The sequence below is a fragment of the Misgurnus anguillicaudatus genome, chromosome 4, assembly GCF_027580225.2.
Source record: "Misgurnus anguillicaudatus chromosome 4, ASM2758022v2, whole genome shotgun sequence".
Lineage (NCBI taxonomy): Eukaryota > Metazoa > Chordata > Actinopteri > Cypriniformes > Cobitidae > Misgurnus > Misgurnus anguillicaudatus.
The window spans coordinates 3,114,895-3,137,443 of record NC_073340.2 but is presented as its reverse complement, the minus strand read 5'-3'; the positions used below and the strand labels follow the sequence as shown (position 1 = coordinate 3,137,443).

The window sequence follows — 22,549 nt, the reverse complement described above, 5'->3', positions numbered from 1 at the left end:
GCAAGTGGAATAAGGATAGATTACAACCCACACAGCAGGAGACTCCTATGCGGATCCACGTTCAAGTCGCCAAACCCGCGTGACTGTCACATTCTTTTTGGAGCCGCGCAGAGGATCAGCTCCGCCTCCGGCAGCGCGGTAAATTCTACTGTCAAACAGCGGATCCTGAACGGACCCATGTCGGATCCTCGGACGCGCCTTTACTGAACGGTTAACCTGTCAACCTAAAATGCACACCTGTCAATCAAGACTTTCTTGCTGGGACACGGTTCAGCTGAACCCTCTGTTGAGTAAGTATTGATTTATTGATATAATTGTGCCAGTAAACATTGTTTTTTAATCATCCTGTATATTAATGATTGGAATGATGTTGATATTAGGAAAACTTTAGCATGTTCACTCGTGGATAATGGTTTAGCCCTAGCTGTGCATTATTAAGTTTACATGTTGGCAATTTTGGTGTAGTGTATCTGCCATCTTCTTTATAATGAAAATTAATCTTTGGTAATTTACTCAGACTCACGGTCACACTGCAAGATGCCATGTGACCTAAACAGTGACTAATTAGGTCAATAAATGAATGCAGGTGTCAGTCAGAGCGACTGTGTGGTTGGTAAAGACAATCTTCTCGTCTGTTATTTTGAGCGTCTGTTAACAGGGTGATTTAACCAGAGGTGTGTAACGAATTCCATTTACAGTTTTGGGTAACTAGTACTTTTAAATTGATTTTTAAGGATACATTTACTCAAGTACATTTCTAGTGAAAAAACTGTAGGCTACTTCATTCGGTGAATCGGTGGCGTTACTATGATAAGCATACTTGCTACATACCATAAACATCTGTCGGTTTGATTACAGGTGCTGTGTTCAACCTGGCAACAGATCGGGCAACGAGGAGACGTGTAATGGGAGAAATTATTAAATAATAAAAAAAAAACATTTTTGTTGAACAACTTGTCTTTCTCCAGTTATTCATTGTCAGATGTTTTAGCTGTGCATAGTGCAGCATTTCATTGAAGTTGTAGCCTAATAGATCAAGTATTTTATGTTTGCATTGACCTGGGCCTATAAAGCACTAAATTAGGTTTTGACCACTAAAAGAATATTTTTTAACAAAAACAGAATATGCTATAACTGTCCATAAATGTAAATGGCAATTTTATATTTCCATTGAGTAGTAATTACTTTTGTACATTAAATTGATATCTTTTAGTGAAACTTTTCTGTTAGGCCTATTTACAGTACAATATTGTTAGGTTAAAAATACAAGGCAATGCAGATTTAAGGTTCTATATTGCTGCAGTGGCCAGGCCTAGTGATAGTTTTGGTTTTATCCTTTAGTTTAGTTTATCCTATTTTATCCTACAGTAAGAACAGAAGGAATTTTGAATTTGAAAGTCAGATAAACGGGTCCAAAATGGACCCGGTCATGATAGCAATAAGCTCCGGGCGGATCCGTAACGGAACCGATCCGAACCCTCAATTTCCACTGACTGCGGAACGGCTGCGGATCCGTTGCGGAACGGCGGCGGAGTCAGTCGGTTTCCATTCAAGTCAATGTGTGTATTTCCACTGACTGCATTCCGAATCCGTCACAGCTCCAGCCATACGCAGAGCTTCTATTTTTGACGGATGCCGGACAGCTCCGCAGGGCGGAGCCATGACTTTATCGCGTGAGCATACCTGAATTCGGGAGATCTCGTGTTGGGATCTGGGCTGGTTTGTAATAACGTCATAATTCAACGCCATAATGGGCGGAGACAGAACTAGATATCGCGCGATCTTCATGTGAATTTGCAAGAACTCACGGGTCCAAATACGGATCCGGTGGGTATTGGCGGACGGCGGAGTGCGGAGCCGTAACGCAGCGGAGCCGATCTGCAGCCGCTCCGCAGTCGGTGGAAATTGAGGGGAAGTCAGTAGCTCCGGTCTGCATCCGTTGCGGATTCGTCCCGGAGTCCTTTTGCTGTGTGGGAAGTTTCTTATGAAACCTTAAATGATGCTCTATCTGCATTTCAACAAGCTGCTAAAGCTGCTAAGCGTACTTATTTCTCAGAACTAATTTCGTGTAAAACTGGTTGGCCTGAAGCCCTTTTTACAATAATTTATTCTGTTCTCAATCCCACTGTTAATCATTTTCCTGTAACATCTGTTTCTCTTTGTGCGGACTGTTTTAATGACAAAATCTATCAGATAAAATCTCTATTACCTTTGTCAGCCTTGTTCCTCTCTGTTATTCTACATGGTCTGTCTTTGAGCCTATTACCTTGGATTTTCTCGAAGAGATTGTTGCTGGATTAAAATCTACTAGCTGTCCTCAGTACAGTGGCGGAGTGGCAATCGGGAGAGTCGGGACTTTTCCCGGTAGTGTTTTAAGGCTGCAAGGGCTGGTCTGATAATAGCCGTGCTTTCAGTCTTTAGTCATGCACTCAGTGCTTTAAGTGGGCCGGAACACGCCGGTACTCAGTACCGCCACTTCTAAAAATAGCTCTTGAGCGTACCACCACCTCTCCGTGCGCCCAGAACGTGCTTTTAGCGTACCGGAACGCTCATTTGCACATCTGTTTAAAAATCAGAGGTTTAATTTAATCCTTTGGCTGCGCTGCTGCTTTTCAGAGCGCCCTTAATGTACGCTTCCTAATTCGTCCCACCGAGAGCAGAGACTACATTACCCATACACCCTTGCGTTTACAAGTTAAAAGCGCATGCGTCCGTCAGTCAGTGTCAACGTGCTCCAATAGCATCCAGCTGCAGCCCCGCAGACTCACCTCCGGCTAGACACCAGTGGCCATAGATATGTATAAAGGCTAGATGGCTCAAGGCGGAGTCCCTAACGGCATCACCTGGCGGCCATCTTATGACAGGGCGCTCGCTCACTCGTAGCATTGAGTTTAATGGTGCAGGTACTTTTAAATGACCATAACTTGCTCAATTTTCTACCGATTTTCAAACGGTTTGGGTTTTTACAAACGTTATTAACGTGGCTATAATTCTGGATGCTTTAACATGTTTCATGAATTTATTTGTTATTTTTAGTATAGGTATGCAGTGTCATAGGTACATCTTTGAAGTTTATAACAAACCAAACCGTTTGAAAATCGGCAAACAATTAAGCAAGTTATGGTCATCCAAAAGCACCCGCATCACTAAAACTCAATGCTACGAGCGAGCGAGCGCCCCGTCCCAAGATGGCCGCCAAAATGCGGACGCTGCACTCAATTGGCCAGCAGCGCGGACGAGCCATCTAGCCTTGATATACATATCTATGCCAGTGGCTGGACACCAGTGGATAGACAGCCTACGTCATTTCCGTTTCACCGCTAATTTTTGTTTTCACCGCTGGATGAACAGCAATTTTATTTAATATTTTCACCTCTGGATAGACAGCATATTTATTTAATATTTTCACCTCTGGATAGACAGCATATTTATTTTATATTTTCACCTCTGGATAGACAGCATATTTATTTTATATTTTCACCTATGGATAGACAGCATATTTATTTTCGGTTTTCACCAGTGGAAAGACATTCTTTGCAGGCTTAATTGCACACGTCTTTTCCGTATTGTCATTTTACTTTAATGACTTAAAATATATAATATAAAATCTGTGTGCAAATTTAAATATGATCTTTATCATATCTCTTTGCATAAAACAATTCTCAATAATATGCTTAATATTATAACATCAATAATTAATGCAAACTGCATTCACAAGAACCACCTTGAAAATATATATTGTTCAGATCATTTCACTATTTTTTTGTGACTTAAATTCAGCCTAGATCAATGGACTATAACGTTTTGTCATTACAACAGACTTGCACATGTTAATTGACCACAGTTGTTTTTTTTGTAAATGTAACCACGTCTGTTTTTAAAATATACGTAGATTCACATGATCAGACAATTTACCAAACAATCCAGATCAAATTAACACTTCGTGGTTTTGCAATATTTATTGGAAATTACAAACATCTTAGTAAAATTAGACAAATCTGACCATCAGAATGAAGATGCAACAGTCAGGCCCGTGTGGGGGAAGTCCCGATTTCAAGAGAAAATAAAAACAGTTCCAAATAAACTATATGGCACACTGTGCACACCACACATCATTCCTGCCCCCTTAAACTGGCTAGCTAGTTTGTGCATTTGAATTCTGACATGACCTATAAATCATCGACAGTTTATTATTTTTTTCTTACCGCTGACATGTGCATGGCGCGTCAAATTTGAAAAGTGAATGACGATACGGAAATGACGTCAGCTGTCCATCCACTGGTGTCCAGCCACTGGTGTCTAGCAAGAGGTGAGTCTGCGGGGCTGCAGCTGGATGCCTCTCACGTGCTCTGGAGAGGTGTGTGTTTGTGTGTGAAACGCGCAACCATAGCTGCTCGGTTAAAATGAAAATACAATGAACACGTAATATGCCCTCCTTTTTTTAGACTCTGAGTAGTAAAAGAACACCTTCAGAATTAGAGGACTCGCTGACATCCCACCAAGCCAGAATGATAGCTGCAGGTCAGACGCAAGCCTTGTAGGTAGGCTACGTGATAATCTCCGCTGTCGCGGCTGTCAGTTTGGTTCCCCTCGACGCAACTTCGGATTTCCTCAGGCGATGTGCAGAAAACATTCTTGAAATTATAATATACATTTAGTTTAATTGCTAAACTACAAGTAAACGAAATTTCAATGAATTTGAACGACGTGCACAGTAGTTTTACCATCCGCAAAATGTAAAACAATGGGACAAAATAAATTACTTTAGAGTTTCAAATGGCCAGTATTTTGTTATTATTGACCCCATAGACATGGTTTTGGTGTCATTTTAAAGTTTTTTTTTTCAAGCTCTTTCTATCTGAACAACTAGTTTTAGCATTTAACCATGCTGAATTTTACTCACATATCTACCTTTTGCACATTTTATTTATGTTCAAAAGCTCTTTCTACAGTAGCTCTTTCTAATGGTATTTTTTCAAAATCCTTTTGCACATTTTATTTATGTTCAGTAGCTATTTCTAGCTCAAGCAAATACACAAATTTAAAAAAGGATTTATTATTTTTTACATGGTCGTCTGTTGACTGCTGAATATAAAACCCCTTCAATATAGGAGTCGAGTCAGCAAAAAAACAAAAAAATTAGAGTACCGGCACCTCTTTTGGGCCACTTAAAGCACTGCATGCACTCCAGCCACACTAAAACCTATTTATCATATATTTAATATGCTTCAGCGCTCAAAATGTATCTGGCCGCACCGCTTTCTCTATCAAGCCTGTCTCCCCTGGAGTTCTATCAGCCAATCAAAAAATAAAGAAAGAGGCTACACAATAGCCTATCAGAAAATAGGACTGTTGTATCTGGTTAAGATTTAACGCAACAACCAATAAAAAAGCATAGCCTCGCATACCCACAGAGGAATGGAGCTCCGAGCATCACTTTGAGCAGCACAGAGTAAGACTGATCTCCTGTTTTAATGTTACAACAAATGCAAAACTTTGACACAAACAATGACAACTTAACTGCTGTTAGAAAATGTTTCCCAGATAATCAGCATCAGTTTTTCACGAGTGTCTGTAGCTTAGCCAACAGTTTACAGCCTGTTCACTGACAACACCTGCTCAGAACACGCAAGTTAGTTTAAGCCTCGTCATATTTTCGTTATCACACGATGACTGACATTTTGTCACATAAAATATCTCTCCAAACAGGCTTAAAAATTTTATAAGCAACTGCTTTGCAACCAAAGTAAGCTTTAGCTTACCTAAAACTAGGGAAATGTTGACTTTAAGATCTTTTAAATAATAATTATTACACTTGGTATTTCATGTTGTTTTGCAGTCATTTTATTGTAATTTTCGATTTCAGCATTTTGATTATTTACAGCGAACCATTTTCTTTTTTCTTTTTTTTTACCACAGAGGGCTGGTGGTCTATGAAATTTCCTGGTAGATTTTTGGGTCCCACTCCGCCCCTGCCTCAGTATGTGATTCCCACATTTTCTTAAACTAGTTATTAAGGCTAATGCCCTGGATTTGTTGTCTGTCATTAATAAATGTCTTTCCACTGAAACCATACCTAACTGTCTTAATATGCCACTGTTTTTCATCTTCTTAAAAAACTAATTTGAATCCTACACTTTTGAGTAATTTTTATCCAATTTCTAATTTACCTTTCATTTAAATTTTTTTATAAAAAGTGGTTTTGAGCCAACATTTGCCTTTTTTGAACGATAACAATATACACAAGAAATTTCAATCTGGTTTTAAATCCCACCTCAGCACAGAATTGACCCTCTTAAGAGTAGTCTGCAGTTAGACTGCAGTTACCTTAGCTCCGCATTAGACCTGGTCGATCACAACATTCTATTATCACGTCTTGAAGCATGCGTGGGTTTTCGGGGTGGTACTCCACAAATAGGAGTTACTCTGTCTGCCTTGGGCACCATTCTTCCTCTAATAAAAAGTTAAGTTCTGTGTCCCTCAGGGATCTATCCTTGGCCTAGTACTGTTCAGAATATTTATATCGCCATTCTTCAGATTGTTTCAGCTATTTTCATGATAATGTCACAAGCCAGGGGCTGGCTGCTAATTTTTAAGCCACGCCCCTTCTCAACTTCCACCTCGAGGAGGTCCCCAAAACCAACCCAATGACCAGACAACAACGAGGACAGGTAAGTATAAAAATATTCTTTATTTATTTAAATATTTAAAATGTACTGGGACTTGGGGAAAGGGAAATTAAAACTAATGTCAGGCTCTGCCCTCTAGGGGGGCCACGGCCGTGTGAGTGACAGTGGGTGGGGGGGGGTCACGTCGAGGAACAGGCTCCCGCCTCTGGTTCCTTCTACCTGTGGCGCACTCCTCTTCCTTCCTGGAGGCAGAACAAATTACAATCAATGTTGGTATTGGCTTTTTCCTGTCCGTGTACCTGTATGTTGCTCACGGCACTTCACCGCTTATCTCACACAGCTCCTTGTTGTCGACTCACTCTCCTTTCTTCACCTCTCTCTCTCCACAGACCGCAGCTGGGACACAAGGACACAGTGGATCGATCTCAACGGGTTCTCTCACCTCTTCGCCGACTACAGCTTCTTGGTAAGTATGGGTTTCCTTCACAGCTCGTTTCCTTAGCGCTCACGCTTGTTCTCTCTCTTCCTCCACAGACGACAGCTGGGACATAAAGACACAGTGAATCGATTTCCAATGGTTCTCTCACCTCTTCGCTGACTACAGCTTCTTGGTAAGTATGGCTTTCCTTCACAGCTCGTTTCCTAAGCGCTCACGCTTGTTCTCTCTCTTCCTCCACAGACGACATCTGGGACACAAAAACACAGTGAATCGATTTCAAATGGTTCTCTCACCTCTTCGCTGACTACAGCTTCTTGGTAAGTGTGGTTCTCTTCACAGCTCGTTTCCTTAGCGCTCACGCTTGTTCTCTCTCTTCCTCCACAGACGACAGCTGGGACATAAAGACACAGTGAATCGATTTCCAATGGTTCTCTCACCTCTTCGCTGACTACAGCTTCTTGGTAAGTATGGCTTTCCTTCACAGCTCGTTTCCTTACCGCTCATGCTTGTTCTCTCTATTCCTCCACAGACGACAGCTGGGATACAAAGACACAGTGAATCGATCTCAAATGGTTCTCTCACCTCTTCGCTGGCTACAGCTTCTTGGTAAGTGTGATTCTCTTCACAGCTCGGTATCTTAGCGCTCACGTTGGCTCTCTCTCTCTTCACGGACGGCAACTGGGCCACAAGTATACTTTGGATCGCTCTCAAATGGTGCTCTCACCTCTTCGCCGGCTGCGGCTCTTGTTAAGTGTGGTTTTCCCTTCACAGCTTGATTTACACAACACACTCCTCGTCTCTGTTGATCGGCAGACTTAGCAGGTTATTATGCACTTTACAGGGTGGCGGGCTTACGATAGCTGGCTTACGCAGTGTGTCAACTGGACAGTGGTTTCTATATGACGCCGGGGACCAAACCCTCTCTGCGAGCTCGTTGGTCTGCAGAGGGGCGAGAACGTCACGCCGTTGCACCGGGTCGAGCGCTGCCCTTTCCTCGGTACCCGTTGGGCGATCGAAACTGGACCGGGGCGCCCCTTCGTAGAGACCTCGGGGCGGCGGATCTCCTTCGCCTCTAGCTCTGCGACGAGGAAATTACACAGGTAAGGTAGCAATATTATTTGTAATACTCACACACCGCCGATTGCACAGTTCTTCACCGCCACTCCCAAACACAAGTCCGCCAAGCGTTCGGCTGCGAAAACACTCCAGGATGCCACTCCGTTATTCAAGACTGAAACACACTCACAGCATAATCAAGTACAAGTTGGCTCTAGAACCGCTTTCCTCTTCGTCGTCCCGGGACGAGTGAACGGAGGCGGGGGTATGTCTGACAAGACACAGCAATCTCACTGCAATACACGGCATTAAACAGCACCACTTCAAAGTGAAAATTTCTACATCCAAAGACTCACCCACCACGCTCAGTGCACACAACAGATGCCCGTCTTCCTTCACTTCGCTCTGGGCGAGAATACGGTGATGATAACACGGCTTAGTGCTTGTTTTCGTCACTGTAGCTGTTTCATACAAGGATCCTTCGGCTCACCCACCACACTGACTCAGGGGAAGGGAACTTAAAAATATGGGCCTCTTCTGGCCTGGACAAACGTTGCAACAAGGGAAGGGAAGGGGGGCTTAAAATAAGGGCCTCTTTTGGCCTGGACAGGCGTTGCAGCAAGGGAAGGGAAGGGGGACTAACAAAATAAGGGCCTCTTCTGGCCTAGACGGACGCTACAGCAAGGGAAGGGGGACTCTTAGGGTCTCTTCCTTGATCCCGTGGCGCCCTCCGCTTTCCGGGAGGCAGACTTTCGAAGGGAGTCACCTGCCACTGTAGTTGGTGCTCCTCGATGGCCTTTTCTCTTCTACAACACAGTATAGTTACTCTTTGAATGACCAAGATGTCTCTTACTTGCAGGTGGTGGCAGCAGTGGGTCTAGCGAGTACTTTTTGCAGGTGACTGGTTCGAATTTCCTCCTTCAGGGGCTCAGAGCTGTAACATAGGATCACACTTCACCTTTTTACAATTCCACACTTCACCTTTAACTGCAGTCACTTCCTCTTTCCTTCAGGTTTCTGGTTCGTGGTTTTCTCCTCCTTTAGAGGTTCGGGGCTATAACACAGAATCAACGCTTTCACAACTCACTGTGGATTCCTCTCTCTTTCTTACAGGTGGACTGGCTTCAGCAGATACGGTAGGTATTCCTCTGGTATTGGACTCGTGTTCTCCTTCTCTAGAAGGTTCGTGGCTGCAACACAGAATCAACACTTTTACAACTCACAGTAGGTTTCTCTCTTTCTTACAGGTGGACTGGCATTAGCAGATACGGTAGGTATTTCTCTGATATGGGATTCGTGCTCTCCTTCTTTAGAAGGTTCGTGGCTGCAACACAGAATCAACACTTTCACAACTCACAATAGATTTCTCTCTTTCTCACAGGTGGACTGGCATCAGCAGATACGGTAGGTATTTCTCTGATATGGGATTCGTGTTAGCATAGACTTTTCGATATCCTACGGGGTGTGCAGTGGATGGGTGTAACTCACAGACCTTTCGCGATGAGATGGTTAATTGTGATCTTTGCTCCCTGGGCCTCTTCACCGCCCTGGGGATGGAGTACTGTCACCGCCAAGCCGAACGCTGCCCTCTCCTCTCCGTATGTGTAGCTCCAGAGATCTGGACAGGGGCGCACCTTTGAAGAGGCTCCGTGACAGACAGGTTACTACGCGCTAGACTTCCATAACACACTGTGCCTTTGTTTACAGGTACATCAGCATTAAATCTCTACTCACACCTAGGTCTGGATCTTCTGTACAACCCACCACCGACTTCACCGTCTACACAACAGGGGCTCTGGACACCACACCCGTCTCCCTTCGGTTTCCACTTCACAGCGTATGATTTTATAAGCGCTCCACCCACCGCACGGCGTCTTCTCTTACGGCCGACTCACTGTAATGGCTCCTGACAACAGATACACAGCACGACACTGCACGACATCAAGTGTACACACTCAAAAAAAGTCAAGACTCACCCACGACACACTTCTAGTGACAATTATTAAGGTCAGGCCAAGATCTTCCCGCTCACCTACCACTCTGCTCCGTGACAGGGCCGCTATCTTCATTCACCTGGGGCTTACACACACATGAAACAATGCACTTCCAAATAATACATCCAGCTGTAAATTCCTTGTACTCACAATACGTTGTCACTCTCTCGTTCAAGCCTCCGTGATATCCACACGGGCTAGTTTCGTTCTTGGTGTGCGTGTTCAGATCACATTCATCCGACTACTATATCGCAGACATGCATTTCAAACTTCTCACAGCATCAATAAACTTCCAATGTACTCAGCCACCGATTTCCTCTTCTTCTGTTTCCAACTCGTTTTCTCTGTTAATCCTCCATTTACACACCACCACAACACGGCATCTGCTTCACTACCGTGAACCAGGAACCCAGTCAACACCACGAACCCGATGGGCAAAAAGAACACCAACCTTTAGTTTTCTCCTCCTCTTTATACTCCTTCGTTTCCTTACATCCTCCAATCCCTGATCGCTGCGTTTGTTTTTCGCACCTGTGTCTCATTCGCTTGATTTTCGCTGCGGCATTTTCCTGGAAGTATGGTGTTTCCGCATATGCCGCCGGGTGGAACTCAAATCTTCCAGAATTTTGGTTCCGCCCATGCATTCGTCACCGTGTGACAGGTGCTGTGATTAAGTCTTGTTTCTATCGCCTTATAGCAAAGGTTAAGTTTTTAAGGTTCATTTTTGTCTGCTAAGAATCTAGAAACTATCATGCATGTGTAGCATAGCGGTGCTACAGAAAGAAACACAAGAATAATTGCACAGAATAATTTCATCCCGTGGAAATCTGTTCACCTTCACCTCAAGCTGGTGGATATTCTTGGGCGGAAAACTGACACCACTGCAACCAGTGAGATCAATATCTGGGTGCAGTTCGCTGGGTGTGAGCATGACTCCTGTGCTCTCCAGTTTGCATTCAGCCTCCTTGTTTATGGTACACGCCATGGACCAGCTATAGTAGTGCGTGTAGAACTACCAGGGCCTCGACAATGACAACATCAGTGTAAAACAAGGAGTCAGCTCTTCCTAGCTTCATTAAATTTTGATATATAATGTCTTTATCAGGGATTGCCTTGTAACTTTCGATGACATCAGAAGATCACTTTTGTCGCTGAGGGTTTTACTTCTCACGCTCACATCGTGACCTCCCCGATGCAAGCAAGCTAGTTTTCCTGCAACATTCGTTTGGAAAGGAGAATAGAAAACATTCGGACATTCTCTTTGCTGATATCCTTTTCTTATGCAGATAGGGCACTGTTTTTCTCACATGCAGTGTGAACGAGTGGAGTGCGTAGCATCTCTGCAGACACGACAAAGACCGATTAAGGGCTCCATATGTTTGAAAAGGCCCCATGGAGTTTAGTGTTGCCAGACTGGTCCGTTCCAGCACTCTCTCTAACATGCTAAGGAAACGCTCTAATGCATTAGAATTGGCCGAAGTTTAGGGGGGGTAATGCTATTTCATGCATTCTGACTTATTAACAAAGTTTAAGAGTTGTAACCTTCAGTTTCATTCTCCAAACGGTACGCTGGCTGGCTGCTGCACTCGCGTAGTTTTTTTTTTTTGTGCATCTTAGTTTGCCCAGTTAAGTTTTTTTATCCACTGATAAATAAAAAGGAACAACCGATTTTTCAAAATGTAGTAGAGTAAAAAGTAAAATATTGGACTTTAAAACGTAGTAAAGTAAAAGTAAAAGTCTTCCACAATAAAAGTACTTGAGTAAAGTACAGATACGCGAAAAAACGACTTAAGTACAGTAACGAATTACATTTACTTTGTTACTGTCCACCACTGTTTCTACATTGCATTGCAATTTTAAGTACTACCAGTTTAAGATAAATATAAAATACTGAAATCATAATTGTATTACATTACATTGTTTTAAACCCCAAATCATTTTATTAAAACATTTTTCATTAAAATTATATATTTGTAATTTAGCGTCATTGTAAAAAATCTAAGTAGTTTAAAATTAGCTAGCTTTGTTTTATAGTAACTTGAAGTGTAGCTAACTACTTTTGCAGATGCATATGGCTGTAGTAAGTTTGTAGCTTATTTAACTACAGTTTCAAAGTAGCTTTCCCAACACTGTGGAAAAGTATGCAACAATCGACATAACTGATTGCATTGTTTTCAAAGCAGATGCATAAGTCACACCTCAGACGAGTAACAATCGCTTTTGTGACACGTTTGGTTTGCACTAAACATCGAGCGAGTGAACTTCAGCGTCAGTATGTGCACATGCAAAAGAGGTTTGAGTAGGCGACTTATATACTTCAAGAGTCAAGTAATGATTAGCTAGATCAAAATGTAATGAATGAAGTAGCATTTAGTCTTACTGGTAGAACTTGAAAAAAAATGAAAGTTATAGCCTACATTTAAATCCACTTTAAAATACATTGAACAAAATTATAAATGCAACATTTTTGTTTTTGCCAACATTTTCATGAGCTGAACTAAAATATCTAAGGTTATGTACACAAAAGGCCTATTTCACTCAAATAATGTTCACAAATCTGTCTAAATCTGTGTTAGTGAGCACTTCTCCTTTGCCGAGATAATCCATCCACCTCACAGGTGTGGCATATTAGGATGCTGATTAGAGATCATGATTATTGCATAGGTGTGCCTTAGACTGGCCACAAAAAAGGCCACTCTAAGGCCCCTTTTACACGTACATGGTTATTTTGAAAAACTGAGACATTTCCCTTCATTTGCGCCCTTTGTTTACACGCAAACGAAAAAATTGCCTCTGAAACTGGTTCTTTCTAAAAACTCAGAGTGGAGATTTTGAACGTTTGTATGTAAACTGAGACAAACGTTGTTTAGGCAGCCAACCTCACAGTATGCGCCAGAGCTCGCACCTATATCAAAAGTGCGACCTTGTTCGAAAGAGGAAGAAGTTCGTTGCTGTTGTTGCTATTTTCGGTATTCTGATTGCCTTACGTGGGCTTGAGCTTCTCGTTACACCACCACCTAGTGGTTTGGCATGCTCTTGATGGCATATACACTTATGGCAAATTAACACTTTTCTGGAAACAGACATGTGTGCACGATGTAAACATAGCCTAAAATAATGCAGTTTTACTGTAATGGGGTGGATCAGCAAACCATTCAGGATCAGTAGGCGGTCTTTTGTGGCAGCGCGAACACATTTAAATGCATTCAAATTACCTCTGAATGTTCTCAATGAGCTCAAAACGTTTTACACCTGTTTACACCTCTATTTATCATCATCCAGTTGGGATCTGATTGACCAAAACACATTTTGATACCAGATGTAAACAGGATCTATCTCCCTGTACTAGTGTCACCCAAATAACTGTGCAAAATGACCAAAGCATGCATAAAAGAGATGCCGTTTACATAAGAGGAAGTTATGTCAAGTGTAATTTCAACTTGAGACAGTAAGCACAAACTTAGCACTTAGGAATGCCTACAAGCACTTACCACAATTACTAATACATACAGACAGAATAAAAGTGTGATTTATACTGAATGATGTTTCTACATATTATAAAAACAACTAGTATTGGTTTGTCTAGTACAGTTAAAGTAACAACAGCATTTGTGTATCTGTGTACTTATCAATTTATCTTTTATTAGCACAGTATACACAATATGGTCTATTTTGTAAGGCTTTCATTAACAAATGAAACTTAAGGGCCAAACAATACTACACAACCTGAATACTTTTTCTGGAGAACCATAATCTATTTACTGTTCAAAGAGTTCATTATACAAACAAATGTGTAGGTTTAACATAATAAATAAATAAATACAATACATTTTCTATGTTTCATTATTTTGAGCAAAAATTTTGTTGCACTTAATTCCTGTTTAATGTGTGTTCATTTCCTCTTTATGACATGTTGTTCCTCTTTACATAAATAATCCCACCCCATTTCTACACACATGAACTACATGCAAGACTCATCTTCACTTCACCGATTGTCTGACTGTCTTTCTCATGCATCATCCTTATCTATGTTTTTCAAGTTATGGAACAGAACATCTTTATCACCTTGTGTATCTTCTGTGGTAAGAATTTTTTAAATTCCTTTTTTACCAATTCTCTCTTTAAGATTTGTGTAATAATAAATGAATAAAGTGTGAGCAAGTCGTGACACAATGTAAAAGTTTTTAGCTTTAAAAAGCTTCCTTTTTCTCAATCTAAATGTTACATTTTAAAGCTTGTGAAATGTATTGCAACTGACAGGTGTTAAATGGTGTGAATTAATAAAATTAAAATTAAAATGAAAAAGTATGGCATTATAGCAATTACATTGAAGACTCTGTGGCAGTTTCCAAAAAAGAGATTATCCTAGTCCCAGATTAAAATGCATGTTTAAGATGCCTTAATTTAAAAACATCTTGAACTGACACATCTTATTGGTTCCATTGTGTCAAGATGCACACCAGTATCGTTTTATTTTTGTTGTAAGGTTTGTTTGTAAGAACTATTTAAATGTCCTAAATAACTAGGCCTAGTCCTACATTTAATCTAAAACCTGTCTAGAAAACCTCCACTTATAGTTTTAATATATAAAACATTATGCAGCACAGCTCATATACAAGTTAGAGGTTACCAAAACTGAAATTAAAGTCATAAACTACTTTATAGTCTCCAATAAGAGCAAACTTCCTTTAAAAAAATGGTGCTCTCGCTCTTTATCTCTCATGTCAGTGCATGAGATCTGTTAGATGTTACTTCGTGGTTATTTTACACTTCTGTGGCTGGTGATAAAGTGCAAAAATAAAAACAACTGACTTATCTACAACAATAAGCCGTACTATAGCACCACTTGTGGTTCTACATATAGCACTTAAAGTGATTCCCTTACAATTACGAGACAGTGAACCACTTTTAGTATTAACCATTATTTTTTACATTTTTTACCGCTTTTACATTTTTTTTACACAACTTTAAAGCAGCTTTACAACAAAGACGAAGAAAAAAACGCAGATTATTATATATATGGTGTATATTATAGAAAATATAGTATTATTTCAAATTGTATTGTCCTTTTAAATAGATTATAATCAGGGTTTGAAACAGTGTCGGTGCCACGAGCGGGCCCTAGGGGGCATGGCCCGGCCACTTAAGTCACTGTGCCCCTTACTTCTCAAAATAATAATGAACTTGATCATTTAAAAAAGTGTGTGGCAAATTAATTTGGTTATACAATGAATACTCGTTAAAAGTAAGTATATATTAAGTATAATTAAAAATTAAAGACTAACCCATAATGCAATGCTAACATAGTCAACTACATACACGCAGCCAGCCACTACTTGAACAACACAAAGTTCTTAAAGCTATTCTCAGTGTTTTGTCAGCACTGAAAGTTGCTGTCACGTTCGGGTCTTCCATCACCATGCATGAGAACTCATTATCTGTCTAAATAATGTACACTTGTAAGTCTTGGAATTTGGGCAAGACGAAGAAATTTCGCGACAAATAAAAGGACCTTCTTAAAAAGTTTTAAAAAGTCCTCTTGTCGCCTGCAGCTCTTCTGAAGGTAAAACGCATAGCTCATTCTGGTGTTAGATATGTCAGTAACATTGTTTTCTTTTGCTGTTATTTGGTTATGTACTGGTCTTTATGATTTGCGTGAGTTATCCAGTCTTGCACTTTAACGTCATTATAAGTTATGGTTTTACTCTAGTGAGGGATTTATTTGCGACAACAACTTGGCTGGCTGTAACAATCCCGCTAATTTCACGGCTAGTTGCTATATGAGTAAATATATAGACATAACATTTTGATTTGATGTCTTTTATTAGCTTATTTTAAGAAATACAAACCTTCTGGGAAAACGTTTCCAGATGCGTTAAAACAAGTTAAAAGTCAAAAGACGAACATTTGGTTTAATCATTGTAAATACAATCTCATATACGTTATTAATTATGCATATTTATTCTGTATTAATTCGTAGGTATTCAACTGTCCCTGTTAACGTGACTCGCTCGCAGTACCCGGGTGAGGCTGTGTTTCAGGGGGTTGCTCAAGGAATAAAATACCTTTGAATGTTGCAACTGGCCAATCAGTACCAAGCATTTTACAGTGCCATGTAGTAATAATAATAAAAAATAATAAGATGAACCAGGTGCCCCCCCAGTAAAACAGGAGGCCCCCTCATTCTGTATTCTCTGGCGCCGACACTGGTTTGAAATTAACTTTTTTCCACTCACCAGCCAATTTGGCTACTACATTTTTAAGTTATCGGACATTCAGAAAGAAAATAACCAGATTTACTATCTTACTATCGTTACTACTATTACATCACATTTGAGCCTGAGGGGCCAGACTGGTCTATCATATTATCTACACAGGAACATCTGCTATGATTTTTCGACCACAAACTAGAAACATTTTTATAGCCTGAATGTTAGATAAAAACATGATAATGAATTTCTTTTTTTAACTGTAACACAGTTAAAAGTAAAGAATGAGGACAATTATTTGTATGTTTTTATTAATAATATTAATACTTTAATAAGTGAATTTACTCCCACTGTATTTAAAAATTCAGTTTTTATTATAAACGGTGATAAAATATTGAAGCATCCTAAATGATGATTTGGAGTTTATTAAAGTTAAGAATATCGGCTTACCCACTATATACATATAGTACTCTCCCAAACCTTTCCCAAATGAAACATGTAGCAGATAACCATAAAGATTTAGATGCTGTAATAGAAACCTTGAACAACATTAGTTTTAGCACGTTGGAAGCTGTTGTTCCCATTAGATCAAAAAGAATCAAAGAAAAAATGGCAGCACCATGGTATGACCATCATACCGCAGCTCTTAAAGAAAAATGGAGCGTAATTAGAAGAGCGCAAATTAAGAGTGCTTAATGGAAAGAGAATGTTCAACACTAAAGACTTGCTATAAAAACGCTTTTCAGATTGATGAGTTTTTAACAAAATCAGTGTGTTTCAGGAAGAGAGTGCTCCCTGTTGTTTCCTATTGCTCCCTGTTGTTCCTGGTCCTTGTGTACCCCCTCCAGTGTTGGGGTAGTTACTCAAAAAATGTAATTAGTTACTAGTTACTAGTTACTTCTTTAAATTGTAATGAGATTACTTTACTAGTTACTGCATTTGAAAAGTAACTTCACTACTTATTACTTTACTTTCCTTTTTCTTAATTTACCACATAGATACATGGATATGGTTTAGGCGGGGTCGGCTGATGATGAGTGACTCCTTTAAATCAGGGGTCCCCACCCTTTTTGTCACAACGGACCGGTTTCAGCTGTACGTTTTAAATGGAAGTAAAGATAACAACCATGCATTAGGAAAATTAATAATTGCTTTATTTAGGCTATAGTATATTTTCTATAGACGTGTAAAACCATATTTTGGCGGATTGTTTTTTACTTTCATTGTTTTTACTAGTTTGCCTGCCCATTTAGTCTTAATAATTAATAATAATTTAGAAGTACTGTATGCTCAAACTCTAATGACAGCAATGTGATCGCTGATGTGCTGGTAGAGAGAGAGAGAGGTGGAGAAAAAGAGAGAGAGCGCGGCTTTGTACAAAAGTGGAAATGATCGATGTTATTTGAAGTCTGCTTTTAAAGTACAAAATACCCGATTAAGCTATTACGTGACTATTATACACATTTTTTTTCGGGACGTTCTTGCGACCCGGTGGTTGGGGACCTCTGCTTTAAATGACCGGTAAGCAGGATCTTTCGCCACAAGTGTTGTATTGCCATGCTGGGCTTACAAATGCTCAGACAGGTTGCTCATCGCGTTGTCAGCAGTTGAAAGACACTTGTCGTGTGGGCATAGTGTGCATTTCACACGAAATATTTTTGTCCTTTCGAGCAATAAGCTGAAAGTAATGTGAATATCGCCCCAGTGGCCGAAACCCTCCGTCTTCATTTCCCGCTCCCCTTTGCACCAGCAGCTACGTCAAAATCAATCTCTATGGCAACGGCACACGTATGCACGCACCACTTAAACAGACAGAACTTTACACCCAGGCAAACACTGCTTGGGTAACGCAGGAAAGCGCGTTCCTATAGTCTAGTAAAGTAGTGTAGATACCAATATTATTAGTGTAATGCGTTACTTTACTTCATTACCCAAAAAAGTAATATAGTTACTGTAATCCGTTACTTTGTAACTCGTTACCCCCAACACTGACCCCCTCCCATAAAGTTTTAGACGCCTTTTTATTTGAAACATCTGATTGAACTCATGAGCCTCCTTCCAAAATGGCTAACTAACAAGACATCTAACACATTCTAGGAGGGGATATGCGAGGACCAGGATTGGGAAACACTGCCTCATAAAAATCCATGTGACCTTTTCTAAAGTTCTCCATCCGAAAATGCACGAGTCAACTCAACAGACATAATAGCCATTTCTTAAAATTAGATTTAAATTAGTTAAAGATTAGTTTACGAGAGAATATAGATGTATAATCTTTAATTCTGCAGTCTATTAGTAAAGATAATGCCTATTTAAAAATTTGCTCCAATGTTTGAGTTCCAGGTGATCAAAGGACTGTCAGCACTCATGTGTCCCTCCAAGCACAGCCTTATCTTGGTCACTATGGAGCTATGAAACTGATTAAGACACACATATGTCTCCAGATGTGTTTTCAGCTAATAATTTCTAATTTCTGAACTCTTTAGTTTTTCAGTCAGTGATGGCTTTCAACATTGATCCTATTACGTGGAGAGATTTCCCTGATCCCTCAAAGAGCCAAAATTTTGCTTTTGGCTACAAGATAATACAAAGCGAATCAAGGTAAGAGCAATAAACTAAAGAAAACTCTAATGTTTGTTTTGAACCTTTCAAACAATGAGTCCTGTATTTAAACTCATGAAAATATGAAATAAAAAATACAACTTTGGGAATTATGTTTCAACAAGTTTCTTGAGGTTTCACCATATATATTCTGGTTGGTTTTTCTTTATTATTTTGTCCAATACATCAATTTCAAAAACATTTTAAACAGAATTACTTTATTAATATCTTGGCACAGTTTTTCTCAGCATAACTCATTTCAGACATTTACATATAAGCTCCAGTTATTTATCTTGATGGATAGACCTGAAAAAGTATTCATTGTCACAAGAAATTGTGAGACCTCATGCTTGTCAAGCAGTTAACTTTAATAACTTTAATATCCCCTCCTAGAATATATATATTAAGAATTTCGTTGCAAAACGAGATAAATCCGTTTTTAAAATTTTTGTCAAAAAATGTTTATTATTATGTTATCATGTAATATTTTGTTTTATGCTGCTACTTAAGTTATGAAGGTTTAAATCAAAAGAAACCAACTGCAGTTGAATTGATATTAATTGGAATGCACAACCAAAAAACAAGATTTCTGAAAAATAAAAAAACTGAGTTATCTCGTTTTGCAACGAAACTCTTCATATGTACCTAGGTACTAGTATGCGCCTTTAAGGTACAAAAGTGTATTTTTTTAAAAGGTACCGCCACATTGACAACTTTTGTACCTTCATGTACCTTTTTTCTGAGTGTGAATTTAGTACTGAATTGTATTAAACCGTTTTTCCACATTTCTGTGTTTAAGATTATTTAGGCGGGGCTAAAACTGTGGCTTGATAGCGCACTGGAGCCACCGAGCATGGCCCTTCCACTAACACACTCACAAGCATCCAATTGCTGATAGTTTGATGTTTGTGAATTTAGGGACCATCATGTTTAATAATGTACACGTTTTTTTCTTCAATAGTATTTAAAGGCACACCGCGGAAGTTTTTGGCCACTAGGGGGGCGCTAAGCATGTATTTTTCACGTCTTGCGCGCCTAAAGGCCACAAGTGCCACAGCACTGTCGCAAAGGAAAAGAAGACAACTCTTTAGGTCACAAAGTCCATGGTGTGCCTTCCAGCATGTCATATGAATATAATTTCATGGGTTTTATTTTTTCAAACACCAAAAGATTGCGTAGCTCATGTTTACAAGCCAGTAGTAACGGTGGTCGCTTGGTTAAATTTTATATAAAAAAATGTTGCCTTAAAGGGGAATTAAACCCAGGTTGCGCGTCTCGTAGGTCATTGTCACTACCACAGCACCACAGAGAAATGTGACAGAAGTCATTTTCTACACTACCCAAGTATCCTCCAGCACAATTCTATTGAGTACATGTAAGCGTTAATCACATCACAAGAATACAACTTTTGTTATCTCGAGGTAACGAGAATTTAAGAAAACAAGCAAGCAAAAATAAATATAGTACACAACCTCTACCGGCTTCTGTAGAAACCAGTACGGCATTAGAAACAATACACTGCCACCATCTGGACAGTAATTACATTTAATCACTCCGTTTGACTCCGTTGGCCGATCTGGTCCAAGCTTCTTAATCCTTTATTTATTTTTTAACTAAATGCCTTGTAAAGTGTGATTTTGAAAGGATAAAATAATATTTTCCTTCATTTCAAGTAGGGATGTGCATGTATGTTTTTTTTGTGGGATGTGCATGTATGTAATTTTTTCATTTCGATTAATCCATAGATCTGAAAAACGAATACTCGATTAACTGGGGCGGGGAAATCAAAGGGTATATGAGTATGAACAATACTTAAATCTTTGTTCATACACAATGCGTCCACGGCAAAAATGACTTAAACACGGAGTGGGTGGTCTTGTGCGTTGAGTGTGCGAGACCGCATTTTGCCTAAAGGTGTGCACGGCTACGCATCAGAAAATGACCAAACTGGAGGCGATTCTGTCCGAGCAGGCAAGCCTGTGACGTATCTCCTTGATAAATCCATACAAAACAATGCATATACTATTTATCTGACACTCAAGTAAAGTATGGCAACTTTGCAGCTTAAAACATGAATTATTTAACATATGATTTTGAATTTTTGGCTTGTATATGTATTGAATGATAAATGAATAAAATACAAACCTTAAGATGTCTGTACTGTGTGTTTAGTAAAACCGTTAATGAAATGATGATGTTTAATAAAGACATATTTATGGGGTCAGATTTGTTTCGTATTTCTGAATAAATATACTATGATCCACAAATAAATATAGAGAGTTTCGTAAATATTTTTTAAATCCACAAATGCACAATAAGCAAACCATAAATATATGTTAGACGTTTCATAAAAAGTAAGGAAATTCAAAAATAAATAAAATGGGATTTGCAAATGAAAAAATATTTATAAACATATATTTTTATTTTATTTATATGTGAATGGCTTCCCGCGCATTGGTGGATCGCTTTCTGTGCATTTGTGAATCGCTTTCTGTGCATTTGTGAATTGCTGCACACATTTGTGGATCTGAAACATTTCTAACGTCTCAGAGGCTGTTTACACTTGGCATTAACATGTGTTTTCGTCGATCGGATCACAAGTGGACGACGTTAATGCCAGGTGTAAACGGTGTTCAAAACATTTTGAGCTCATCCACTTTCGACCACTTTCAACCACATCCAGAGGTGGTTGAAACCACTTTCGATCGGATCGCTTTGGAGTTGCGGAACGCACATGTGGTTGAATGCGTACGAACAGCCACACGCGACCGCCTTCTCTCCGCCTATTTGTCTAATCTGAGGTATTAAACACAAGTTTTATGTCTTTTTTGACTTCTGGCGTGAACACTCGGTGAACAGCGCTATTTTTAGCCTTTCATTGATAAAACTAAGCGGCTGATCTCCGTAGTTTCGTTTTGAAAGCGTGTGAAAGTTGCGAGATCCTATTTCATCAATTGCGCTGAAAATTCAAAGAAAGCTCTTACATACTCATGTACAAAACACTGTGCAGCATGTTTACTTGCTAAACAAGCAGTGCACTCCGACATAATATTAGTTTGCGTCCATATAAACTCATAATTACTCCCGCTCGGGTTTGAATGACAGCAGAGAGACTCGCCCACACCGTCTCACCAACCCATCCTCACCCCATGTCGTCAATATTTGACGACACTTGACCATTCGTCAATATTTGACGGGGAAGGGTATACCTTTCGCGTCATTTTTTGACGAACTGGGGACTTCAATACTATTACGTCCGTTGCATTCTCTTTCCTATTTTCTTACCATTTTCGCTTCGGTTTAGGGTTAGATTTACATAATGACATCCCTACCCAAACCTAACTCTAACCCCAACGCCAGGTGACAACTGTCGTACCTAACTGTAACCCCAACGCCAGGTGACAACTGTTTAATTTCGCGTACACTGTTTAATTTTGCGTAATCTAACCCTAAACCGACGCGAAAATGGTAAGAAAATAGGAAAGAGAATGCAACGGACGTAATAGTATTGAAGTCCCCAGTTCGTCAAAAAATGACGAATCACATATTGACGAATGGTCAAGTGTCGTCAAATATTGACGACATGGGGTGAGGATGTGTTGGTCTCACAGACCACCCCCT

General features: G+C 39.8%; 1 protein-coding gene across 1 annotated transcript in view; it reads left to right on the top strand.

The window, feature by feature from the left end:
• Window positions 1–14,057: 14,057 nt before the first annotated feature.
• Window positions 14,058–22,549, top strand: part of LOC129421507 (integrin alpha-X) — an 81,850-nt gene continuing 73,358 nt past the window's right edge. The window contains exons 1-2 of the mRNA XM_073866544.1: window positions 14,058–14,200; window positions 18,814–18,928. Coding sequence (XP_073722645.1) covers window positions 14,161–14,200; window positions 18,814–18,928 — 155 coding nt within the window. The 5' untranslated portion in view covers window positions 14,058–14,160. The remainder of the gene's footprint in view (window positions 14,201–18,813; window positions 18,929–22,549) is intronic.